Raw genomic sequence first — 11944 nt, forward strand, 5'->3', positions numbered from 1 at the left:
TCCCCCTTTTTTTTTTTTTTTTTGCTTCCGCGCAACTTTACAAGAAAAATGAAAGAGGATAACACCGGGCCGCCCCCGCTCCCCGCGCCCCTAGTGAGAGGTGCCTGACCTGAGCTTGGACATGCACCTTCCGGGAAAATCCGCCCTCCCTATGTCCTCTATTCAACAGGGCAAGAAGTTGCAAGGACCTCGAAGGAGGGTTTGCCCGCAACGCCCGACCCCAGCTCAGGTGCGTGTCAGGCCTAGGTGTTTGTCCAAAGACCCAACCCTTCCCGGACTCCGTGGGTCTACTCTGAGAAAAGGGACGAAGATGATTCCTGTTCCCCAATCCACAGGTGAGGAGACCGACTGGGAAAATTCCAGCCCAATCCCTGGGTCTACTACATTGTGGAGCCCTAGGACCATGGCCTGCAAACCTGAAGCCTAAAAACTGCCTGAAACGCAGCAGCTCTGAAAAGATGAGGTTTAAAGAGACGAAAGGGACTGCGGACCTAGCTCAGTGTTCTGCCGCCTGCCTTTCAAGCACAGGATCTGAGTTTGATCCCTGGTACCAAAACAAAGACCGAAAGCTCATCCATGCCACAGTAGGTGCCCAGTTTAGCCCTGCCCTTACTACCTCAGTGCCCCTCCATCTGCCCAGCCTGAGTTAATCCTCCAGCTGGAGATGTCTTCTTCCAGGGACCCATAGACAGCCCCAGGCCAAAGACTTCAAACTGGAAAATCCCAAAGTGGAACTTCTCCATTTCTTTGCAAGGCAATTCATGGGGGCAGACTTGTACTGCAGGCTGAAAGTTAGGCCATGCTGAGAAAACAGCCCCGACTCTAGCTGGAGAAGAGTGAGGGACAGTGCAGTTAAGAAGCTGACGCCGGGTGCGGTGTGGTGGTGCACCCTTGTAATCCATGCTCTCTGGAGCCTGAGGCAGGAGGATTGCTGCCAATTTGAGGCCAGCCTGGGTACACAGTGAGTTCAAGGATAGCCTGAACTCCCTAGTGAGACCCTGTCTCAAAAGGGAGGGAAATCAGCCCCAGGTTAAACGTTAAGTGAGAGATGGAGATCATTCGGGGCGCAGATAGTAGGGAGTTAGTTAACTGCTGAGACCTCCACATCCCACATCCAGGCCTCTCTGGGAGAGAAAAGCCCTCTCCCACCTTGCTGCTTCCTCTCCTCCTGTGCAGCCTGGCTATCACCCAGGCAGGGCCAGGGCCATGGGGCCTGAGTCTTTGGGGACCAGCAGTTACTACCCTGAAGCCTTCTAATTTTGATTTTTTGTTTTATTTTTTGGTACTGAGGATCAAGCTGTGGACCTTGTGTTTGTGAGGCAGGTGTGATACCACTGAACTAAATTCCCCGCCCCCTTGAAGCTTTCTCTATATGGACTTTAGGGCCCTAACCTTCCAGGGCTGGGAGTGGTGCTGTTTCTCCCCAACTCCTGCCACCCCAGGCTACAAGGAGTGACGCCTTCCAGACACTGCACATACCTCCTCAACCCCTTCCTTGCCAGAATGCTAAAGTGCTCTTATCCTCCCTTACCTGCTATACTGGTTCCCTTACAGAGGTAGTTAGCCCCTCTCCAGCAGTTTTCTTTCTTTTCTTTGTTTTTTCCCCCAGATAGGGTCTCACTATGTATTCCAAGTTGGTCTTCAACTCACTAAGTAACCCAGGGTAGTCCCAGAACCCAGCAATCTTCCTGCCTCGGCCTCCTGAGTGTTGGGATTACAGGCATGTAATATCTGGCAGCAGGCTTCTTTAAGGCTGCACCATACCATATAAATAAAAGTAAGGTGCTTGCTATAGAAGCAGTTAAAAGACAGTGAACATTCCCAGAAGTTCATATCTAAGCTTTTTGGTGTTTTTGTTTTGTTTTTTTGAGACATGGTCTCCCTGTGTAGCTCTGGCTAGCTTTGAACTCTTAGAAATCCTCCTGCCTTAGTCTCCCAAGTGCTGAGACTACAGGTGTGTGCCACCACACCCAGCCATACATCTAAGTTTCTTAAAGATGGTCATTCTAAGCCAGGCGTGGTGGCACATGTGTAATCCCAGCACTCCGGAGGCTGAGACAGAAGGATCACTGTGAGTTCAAGACTAGCCTGGGCTACATAGTGAGTTCCAGGTCAGTCTCAACTACATAGTGAGATCCTGTCTCAAAAAAAACAAAAAACAAAAAAAATGAAGAAGAAGCTCATTCTAGCTGGGCATGATGGTGCACATCTGTAATCCCATAATTCGAGAGGCTGAGGCAGGAGGATCCTTGTGCATTTGAGGCCGGTCTGGACTACATAATGTGTTCAAAGCCAGCCTGCACTACAGAACAAGACCCTGTCTCAAAACAAAAATTGAAGGACATTCCGCATGATGTCCCATACCTGTAATCCTAGAATTCTGGGAGGCTGAAGCAAGGGGATCACAAGTTTGAGCGCAGCCTAAGCAGTACAACAGGGCCTTGACTCAAGATTAAAAATAAAAGCTGGGGATTTAGCCCAGTGGTTTTTCAATCCCCAGTGCCAAAAATAAATAAATAAGGACTGGCTAAAAATGTAGTTCAGTGGCACTGTGTGTGTCTGTCAAGTGCAAGTCCTGAGTTCAATCCCCAGTTCTAAGAAAACAAAAAGGGCTGAGGATGTAGCTTGAGAGGTCCTGGGTGCCTGCCTTGCAGGCACAAGAGCCCCAGTTTGATCCCTGGTACCCCTCCCCCAAAAAAGAGAGGTCCGGGGTTCAGTCCCCAGTATGGAGGGAAGGAAAAAAAAACTGCACACCCCCAAAAAAGGTCTATGCTAGCCGGGTGTGGTGGCGCACGCCTTTAATCCCAGCACTTGGGAGGCTGAGGCAGGAGGATCACTGTGAGTTCAAGACCAGCCTGGGCTACATAGTGAGAACCTGTCTCAAAAAAAAAAAAAGGTTTATGCTGGAATCTGTGAAAAAGAGTGGAGAGCAGCCCAACCATAGGAAACTGCTTACTATTAATTAAACCCTTATTTTGAGACTTCTACCCTCATCCCCACACCCAAACTCAGGAGGGCAAAGGCCAAGTGCCTGCTGGCAGCAGTGGAAGAAGCCCAGGTACTCTCAGTAGTGGTGACTTCCTTGGGAAGAGGTAGTAACAACTTTCTGGCCCAATTCAGAGAGTGGATCCTAGACTGGGGATATAGCTCAGCAGTAAGGCACTTTCTGAGCGTGGGCATGGGGGTGGGAAATATAAGGTGAATCTTGGAAGTTAAGCGGGCAGTTTAGAGATAGAGCAATTGTCTAGCATGAATGTGGCCATGCATTAGATTCTCAGCATCGCAAAACTGAATGAGAATTGGCAGACACTCAGGTCCTCACCTGTCTAACCCCTGGGGGGAGCAGAGAAGAAAGAGACAGAATTGGCCACACCAAGGGCCAGGGATTTGGCTTAGTTGTTTTGCCACCTGCCTTGAAAGTACAAGGGCCCAAGGGCCTGAGTTCTATCCTTGGTACCAAAAAAAAAAAAGAATTGGACTCATGGAGCCTGGCATGTTGGCACACACTTGTAGTACCAGCACTTAGAAGGCTGAGGTAGGAGGATCACCAAGAGTTTGAGGTCAACCTGGGCTACATAGTAAGTTCAAGGCCAGTTTGAGCTACATAGCAAGACCCTGTCTCAAAGAGAGAAAAACAGGAAGTCACTCACTATTGCTGCCCCACCTCCAAAAAGGAATACTTGCCTCACATTGTTACTAAACTTTGTTGGAGACAAGATCTCACTATGTAGTCCAGGCTGGCCTCAATTCAAGATCCTCTTGCCTCCCAAGTGCTGGAGTCACAGGTGTGTGTCACCACACCCATTTTGTTATTAAATTTGCTGTTGAGTTCTTTCAACCAATCAATCAGCTTTCAACTAAACAAGTAAGTCTTGGGCTGGGGATTTAGCTCAGTGGTTCCACCACCTGCCTGGCAAGTACAAAGTCCTGAGTTTGATCCCCAATACCAAAAAAAAAAAAAAAAAAAAAATTAAGTCTCCAGCATTTTTGAGGTAAAGCCCCTTTACCCTCCTATCCTGTTTTCTAGGGAGGAATTGTATGTGGTTCTGTCCTTGTCTTTTTTCTGCACCTGGAATCAAACACAGGGCCTTAGCATGTTAGACAAGCACTCTGTCATGGAGCTACCCCCAGGCTGATTGTGCTTTTTTGTTTCCGGTATTGGGGATTGAACTCAAGGCCTTTACACTGTCTTACATCCTCAGCCCTTTCTTTTTTCTTTTTCTTTTGAAACAGTCTCACCAAGTCACTAAGTTGTTCGAACTTGTGGCCCTGCCTCAGCCTCCCAGAGTGCTGGGTCTACAGGCATTAAACTATCACACCTACCTCTGATTATGCTCTCTAGAATCCTGCTGATAATATTCATGCCTGTCATTTATGAAGCCTTTACCCTGAGCAGGGCATTATGTTAAACACTTAAGTACATTGTCTCATTACTGCTTATATCATCCCTATTTTTTAGATGAGGAAACTGAAGTAAGATTAGCACTGAAGCTGATTCCTACCCCTGAGGAGATTTGCCATCCTCTTGATCTTTCTGTACAGGTCTGACCTGGGGCTCATGCGCTTCATGTCCTGTGGTGACTCCTCAGAGCCCAAGGATCAGCTCAGTCTCCTGTCCTACTGGGTCCTCTTCCCTCTCCCCTAGCCAGCCCACCGCTCCCTGTATATAGTCCCTGGGCCTCACTGGCTCCTTCAGACAGCTAAACCCTCCTTGGGTTTTCAGGACTTCATTGCTGGGGATGGAATCCAGATCCTTCCACATGCCGGGCCTGCTCTCTGCCACTGAGCCACCCTGCCCCAGGCTCTTAGAAGGGCTTTGGTCTGGCTTACCTCATGAGCTCCTACTGAGGACCAGCACAGGTACCACAACCTCCACTGGAACCTTCTTTGTCACTCTAGCCTGAGTTTAGGACACACCTACAAGGCCACTTCTGGCCTCTGCCAATCAAAAAAAGGTACTTGCTTAGGACAGATGTCAAAACTCACACAGCCTCTGAAGCCCGCTTTGCTAGGTGCCTCTTTGAAGTACGTGCACTGCACTCCTGTACTGTGATCTGATTTTGAGCCCCTCATCTGTCTTCTACTATGGCCACAGGGACCACATTGATAGAAATAGCTTTTTTTCTGCTGCTAAGGATCTGAACCCAGGGCTGCACAAATACTAGGCAGGCCAAGGATGGTGGCAGACGCCAGTAATTCCAGCACCCAGGAGACTGAGGCAGGAGGATCGCCATGAGTTCAAGGCCAGCCTGAGCTACACAGTGAGTTGAAGGCCAGCCTGAATTGTAGAGCGAGACCCTATCATCACCCCCAGCCCTGGAAATGGCTTTCATTTGCTCATCTATTTTCCTATCCACTCACTACCTCCATCCGTGAAAATCCTAGAGGAAACCCTAGGGTTTCCCACCTGCTTTGGGCCTGAAACCTGGTTCTAAGTAGGTACCAATAACAATGGTAGCCAGTGCCTTTCTGAACACTTACTATGAAAAGGGCACTGTGCCAATGGTTTCCTGTGCATTTATTTACTTAATCCTCAGGTATGGCCATTGGCCCCAGCTTACAAAGTAGCAAAACTAAGCCAGCCTTGGTGGCACATGCCTGTAGTCCCAGCACTCAGGAGGCTGAGGCAGGAGGATTGCTGTGTGTTCAAGACCAGCCTGGGCAACAGTGAGTTCCAGAGGAGTCTCGACTACATAGTGAGACCCTGTCTCAAAAAAGCAAAACAAAACAAAAACAAAGTAGCAAAACTAGGACTTTTATATTTATTAATTTTTTTATTTTTTGAGTATGTAGCTCAGGCTGGCCTTGAACTCACTATTGTAGTCCAGGCTGGCCTCAAACCTGCCAGCGATCCTCCTGACTCAGCCTGCCAAATGCTGGGTCTATAGGCATACGCCACCATGCCTGGCTCACAAAACCAGGATTTTAATCCATGCCTTGTCTGAAGCATTTTCTACAACTGTTATCAGCTAATGTCTCTTTGATTAAACATCCAGTGACTGGGAACAGCGGTATAGAGAGGGGTATGGGAGTTAGGGTTTCCCAAAAGATGGCCAGTCCAGAACCCTGCCTAAGGGTTTTAGGAACCCTTTTTAGGCCCAGTCCCTTCACTTGTGTCACAAAAAGATGGAAGCAAAGGTATTTGCAATCTTGCCTGTTGGGACAGAGTACACTACAGTCTTCTTTTTTTTTTTTTTGGTACCAGGGACCGGATTCTGGCCCTTGAGTTTATGAGGAAGGCGTCGATGGCAGTCTTTAATATGGGTCATTCTGAACTGTGATCCCAGCTAAAATCCTAACGGGCAGAGCAGGGAGGAGCTTAACTGCACCAGACTGGACCCAGGCTTTTGGGGTTTGAATCCTCCCACTGACCCTGGATCAGTCTCCCTTACCCACAGCCTATGACCTTTGAAAGGCAAGAGCTTTGAAACTAAAGGAAAAATTCAAACAAGCCAGATCTATCTCCCAAGTGAGCCAGGCCTGCCCAGTCCTGAGAAATTATTTTGGTGGCTCATGCCTGACCTTGACCTGTGTAAACAGGAGGAGAGCTAGGAGGGTAGAAGGAGGACTCCAAGTGGAGAACAGAACGGCTGTGGGAGCTGGGTGTGGTGATGTATTCCTGTCATCTCTACTCAGGAGGCCGAGGCAAGAGGATCACCGTGAGGTGGAGGCCAGCCTGGGTAACACAGTGGGTTCAAAGCCAGCCTGAACTACTTAAAAAACAAGACAAAATAATGGTTCTGGGGACAGAGACTGGGAGGGATTAGAAACCAGGTCACCCAGTGCTTCACATACCCTCATGCCCAGGATTGTCTGCATACATGCCATAGATAGCCACAGACAGCCACACACGCTTCGCAGGCAACAGGGCACTCAGCCTGAAAGTGGAAGGTAGACGGAGTAGGGACAGTCTGAGGGAATGCCCCTAAAGGAAACCCTCTGCACAGGCACACTCAGTTCAGTTGTGGGTCCTGTGGGAATGGGACTGAGTGCTCCCAAAGGCCAACGCTGTGGCTCCAGGGCCCTCAGGGTCAGGAAGAGGGAGGTAGACCTAGGAGGAGCCTTGGGAAAGGGGGCAGACACAGCCTTATTTGTCCCAAACTCAGAGGCCCTGCGCCTGGGGGAGGGGTGCTCTGGGTTTTGAGAAGCCAGCCTGGCCTGAAAGTGCTCTGCCTAAGGCCTGCAGGCTAGGGCGGGGTGGTCAGGGAAGGCTTGCTGGGGGTGGAGGGTGGGGCCCAGCCTCCTTTCACCCATCTGGCCCCGGAGGCCCAGACAGGCAGGGAGAGGATCCTCAAACGGGCTGGGTATCACCCAAACTCTCTTCAGGCTAGGGGCTCAGAGGCCCCCTCCCCGACCTTGTTCTGCCTTTTGCCCTGAGACTCCACAGAGAAGGGGTGCTCGGGCTGCAGCTGGAGGGGGCCCGGGATGAACTGCTCTTTGAACTGGTGGGACTGGTTTTGTGTCTCACTGCCTGGGCAGTCACGGGTTGCCAGCTGGGCCTGGGAGAAGGGAGGCCTCGGGAAGGGGCCCCTTGTAAATCTTTAACTCCCAGAGCTGCCGCTGGATCCCCTGGGCCCCACCCCCAGTCTGACTCTGGCCTGAGCGATACCCCCAGGTCAGAGGTCAGAGGCAGAGGTCCCAACACCTGGGCAAGTCCTTTCCCCAATCACCTGGAGTGGGAGGGGTGGGGGTGTTTCTGCAGGGATGGCCCTTCCCTCAAATTTAAGTGCTGCTCTTTGCTGGCCGCCAGCCTTCCTTTCCGAAGCCCTGCAGCCCCGACCTTTGCCTCTCTGAGGAGTCAGACACTCTGGATGGGCCTCAGGGTAACCCCTGGGCGAAGTCCCAGCCCCAACTTTTCCAGATAATTATGCCACCTACTCCCCCAGGGGTCTCACCAGGACTACGTTATAAATGCAGTGAAGAACTAGACTTTGCTCAGAATGGAGATTGGACCCTCAGCATCTTTCCAACCTCAATTCCAGAAGGGACAAAAACTGTTAGGAAACCCTTTACCTGCTTGGGAGATAATCTGTTTAGCAATCTATTCCTATTTTGCTAATAAGGAAATTGAGGCTCTGGAAAGGAAGGTGACTTCCCCAGGGTACGGCGGCAGTACCTGAACAGGAACTGGTTTGATCCAATTTTGAGCTCTAGAGCCAAGCAGAGCCCTTGAAGGGATTCAGCCCTGGTCCTCAAATTCCTAAACTGCGGGAATTGGATCTGCGGGTGTGGTGGCACATTCCTGTAATCCCAACACTCAGCACGCACAGGAGGCTGAGGTAGGAGGATCACTGAGAGTTGGAGGCCAGCCTGGGTTAGTAGTGAGTTCAAGGTCAGCCTGAACTACATAGCAAGGCCCTGACTCACCCCCGCCCATCATACAAACACACCAAAAAAATCCCTGAACTATAGGGGTGAGGAGATAGCCTTCAGGGAAGAAGGGCTAGGCAGTGCCCCCAACTAACACTACGGGGTCCTTCGATATGGGGTATATGGACAGGAAACCATTAAGACCCCTACCTTGTTGGGCCCCCAAACCCAGGAAGAACGCTCCAGACAGGCCAGTGAGGTAGGATGGATGGTGCTGACACCCTTTTCACTACGGAGGCATCTCAGAAGCCAAGGAGACAGAAAAAAAAAACATCAACTTTTAATCGAGATTGCAGATTCAGAAAAGATTCATAAGTGAAATTATTCCCTGAGGAAATATAAAAAGTTACTTACGGCATGGCTAAATTGGGCATGCTTCAATCAGGGGCTGTTGAGAAGTCATTAAGATACACAAGATGACTTTTTAGATATATGTGAGCTCTGTCAGGAAGGCGGCCACTGCTCCAGGCAGATCCACTCAGCTGGCTTGGCCTCCGGTGTCACCCACCTCCCTTCACCCAGATTACAACTGGGAAAGAAAGGGCAGAGTGGGGACAGCCCCTACTCCTCAGGCCCTGGGGACTCAGGGACCCAAACAAGGACGAATGGAGCAGGGGGATGATGGTTACATAGAGCTTTTCATTGTCGAAGTGTTTTTCCTTCCTCAGGTGAGCCTGAGAATATGCGCACCTTGCTAGGCATGGCGGTGCATGCCTGTGATCCCAGCACTCAACTCGGGGAGGCTGAGACAGGGAGATAGCCGAGAATTCAAGGTCAGCCAGGAGTTCAAGTGAGTTGAAGACCAACCCAAACTATATAGCAAGACTTTGTCTCCAAAAAAAAAAAAAAAAAAAAAAACAGGGGATTTGAACAGAAGGGAAGAGCTAAAAAAAAAAAAAAAAAAAAAAAAAAAAAGCTGGGGATTTAGCTCAGTGGTTCCATTCCCTGCGTCACAAGCACAAGGACCTGAGTTTTGAGCCCTGATACCAAAAAAAAAAAACAAAGAAATAAAGAAAATGGGTACCCTACTTAGACACAGGAGAATTACCAAAATATACCTTCAGACCTGTGCCTTGGCCAGGAGAATGAGCATTATTTGTTTGTGGTACTGAAAATCCAACCCAGGAGTGTGAGCTTTTTTATTCTATTTTTTCCATACTGCAGTTTGACTTTTTGAGATGAGGTCTTGATATATAGTTCAGCCTGGCCTTGAACTCACTATGCAGCCCAGGATGGTCTCAATCTTGATGCGATCCTCCTGACTCAGCCTTCCGAGCACTGGGATCACAGGCATTTGCCACCATACCTTGGCTCCATATTGCAGTTTGAGAGGTGTTCAGGCGGGCTTTTTTTTTTTTTTGGTACCGGAGATCAAACTCAGGACCTCGTGCTTGCAAGGCAGGCGGTGACACCACTGAGCTAAATCCCCAGCCCTCCTCCTATTGCAGTTTGAACCCAGGGTCTTCACGCAGAGATACATTCCTGGACCATTTTGATGTTCTATTGTGAGACAGGACCTCACTAGGTTGCCTAGGGTGGGCTGGAACTTTCAATCCTCCTGCCTCAGCCTCCTGGAGTGCTGGTGTATGGCACCATACCAGATCACTAGCTTTTGAGGACACTCCCACACCCTACTGCAGTAACCTTCATGTTCTCAGGTGGGAAACTCATCTGAGGTCTAATATTCTTCTTTTTCTGACGCCTCAGGGATGTTTCTGCCCCTTGCCTAGACCTTTTGGGATAAAGCTGGGGCAGGGAAGAAACAGATCACTGGCACGATCACGCCTGCCCACTGATCCCTGTCCCTCCTGCACACGCTTGGGCTATGACAGGGATGCGGCCTCACTCATCTCCACGCTCTGCTCAGTGCCTGTCTTCCACTTGGTGCTAAATAAATGTTTACTGAAGAGGAGGGAAGATATCAGGGCCTGACTGGAGCAAGTCAGTGTCATGGGGGGGGCACGGGGAGGAGACCAAAGGTGGTTCCTGGTAGGGGACTGCAGTGACGGGATGCCTGGACCCCTTTGCTGAGGTCCATCTGTCTCAGGAGCCCCCTCTCCACGGCCAAATCATCAAGGAAGGCAAGAAATCTGAGCTGGATGGTTCTGGCCACACCTTGTGGGTGACCTGAACCTGATCAGGCACTATTTTAAACTCTAGTCCTAAGCTGCAGTTTTAGCCAGCCAGGCCCATCTCTGATTACAAAGCTGCTGCCCACCTCCCCAGCCACTCCTTCCTCCCCACCCTGGGGCCCCCTAGGCTGGTGCCAGGGAGTTCAGTGGGTCTTGGGCAGTCTGTTGTCTGGCACCAATGCCCCTTTCCATCCCCCCGGCCCTGTCCACATAGGCACCTCAGCCTCCTTCACACAGGCATGCGTCCACCTGCATAGCAGCTGAGATTTCCCCACTGATGAGAGCTCTCATCCCTAGGAGTGAAGTACAGCCCAGCCCCTGGACCAGCAGTGTGGGGCACGGTTTCTGTAGGGCAAGAGAATGGAGGCCAGTGTCAGGCTGATGTTTTAGGAAGAAAGGATGTAGGTTAGACAGAAGTAGGGACTTAGCAGCAGTGAGACTGTGTACCAGGGAGCTGTCCTTCCTCTGCCGGCCTAAAGCCTGGGCAGAAAGAAAAGCGCTCCAGAGGAAGTGCCCTCCCAGTCCTGTTTCAAGGGCTGTGCACTGGGATGGATACTTCGCACCGTTGAGCCAGGCCACAGCATCTTCCCTGCCACCTTCCTGGAGGGGGCAGTCATCAGCTCTGCTCAGGTGGCCCAGTTGTCAGCTGGCTGGCCCCGCTGGACCTGTGTCCATAATCTTTCTCCTACCATCAGGCAGTCAGCCCGAAGGTTCTGAGCCCGGCCAGCCCCATCTCGAGTTCCACAGCAACCTCGAGGGAGGCAGCACAGCTATTACCAGGGTACCAAGGGACAAGGCTGATCACCCATCCTGGCAGCCCATCTCAAACTGGCCGCACAGAAGGCCACCTAGGCAGCCGAGTCGCCCCATGACCTCATCTACTCCCCCACCCTGGTAACTCAGCCTCAGAAGAGGTGTTGGCACCAAGCCTGGGGCAGCTGAGCAGTGACGCCAACAACCCTGCCATCTCAGGCAAGCATGGTTTACTCCAACCTGGCAGTTTGAACCATGCGAGTAGGGGGCATCTCCCACTCTTCTGAACTCAAGACAGCTGGGGACAGAGCTATTTTGGAAAACTTCCTCCCCACTATTGCAGAAGATCTTTGGCATCCCCACGGGGTCCTGGCTGTCCCCTCCAAGGGTTAGACCAGTGGGTCTAAACTAGAGAAGCTACCAGAAGACATTTGGCAGTGTCTGAAAATTTCTGATTGTCACAACTGCTGCTACTGCTACTGACACCTAATTAGAGACTAGGGATGTTGCTAAGCATCCTACAATGCACAGGGTAAAGACTTAAATGACTTATGGCCCAAAGTGTCAATAGTGCTGAGATCAAGAAGCCCTGGGTTGGGCCAGGGATTTAGCTCAGTGGTTCCACTGCCTGCTTGTCCAGCACAAGGTCCTGAGTTTGATTCCCAGTACAAAAAAAAAAAAAAAAAAAA

General features: G+C 50.6%; 1 protein-coding gene across 3 annotated transcripts in view; it reads left to right on the forward strand.

The window, feature by feature from the left end:
* LOC117287290 overlaps positions 1-11808 on the forward strand; it is a 14128-nt gene extending 2320 nt beyond the window's left edge. The window contains exons 2-4 of one of the 3 annotated variants that reach the window (XM_033767216.1): positions 170-229; positions 336-584; positions 11198-11808. In XM_033767216.1, coding sequence (XP_033623107.1) covers positions 170-229; positions 336-584; positions 11198-11374 — 486 coding nt within the window. In that variant the 3' untranslated portion in view covers positions 11375-11808. The other 2 variants (XM_033767214.1, XM_033767218.1) reach the window with 2 other exon arrangements.
* Positions 11809-11944: the final 136 nt, after the last annotated feature.

The sequence above is a fragment of the Fukomys damarensis genome, unplaced genomic scaffold (assembly GCF_012274545.1).
Source record: "Fukomys damarensis isolate Sample0158 unplaced genomic scaffold, DMR_v1.0_HiC HiC_scaffold_3, whole genome shotgun sequence".
Taxonomy (NCBI): domain Eukaryota; kingdom Metazoa; phylum Chordata; class Mammalia; order Rodentia; family Bathyergidae; genus Fukomys; species Fukomys damarensis.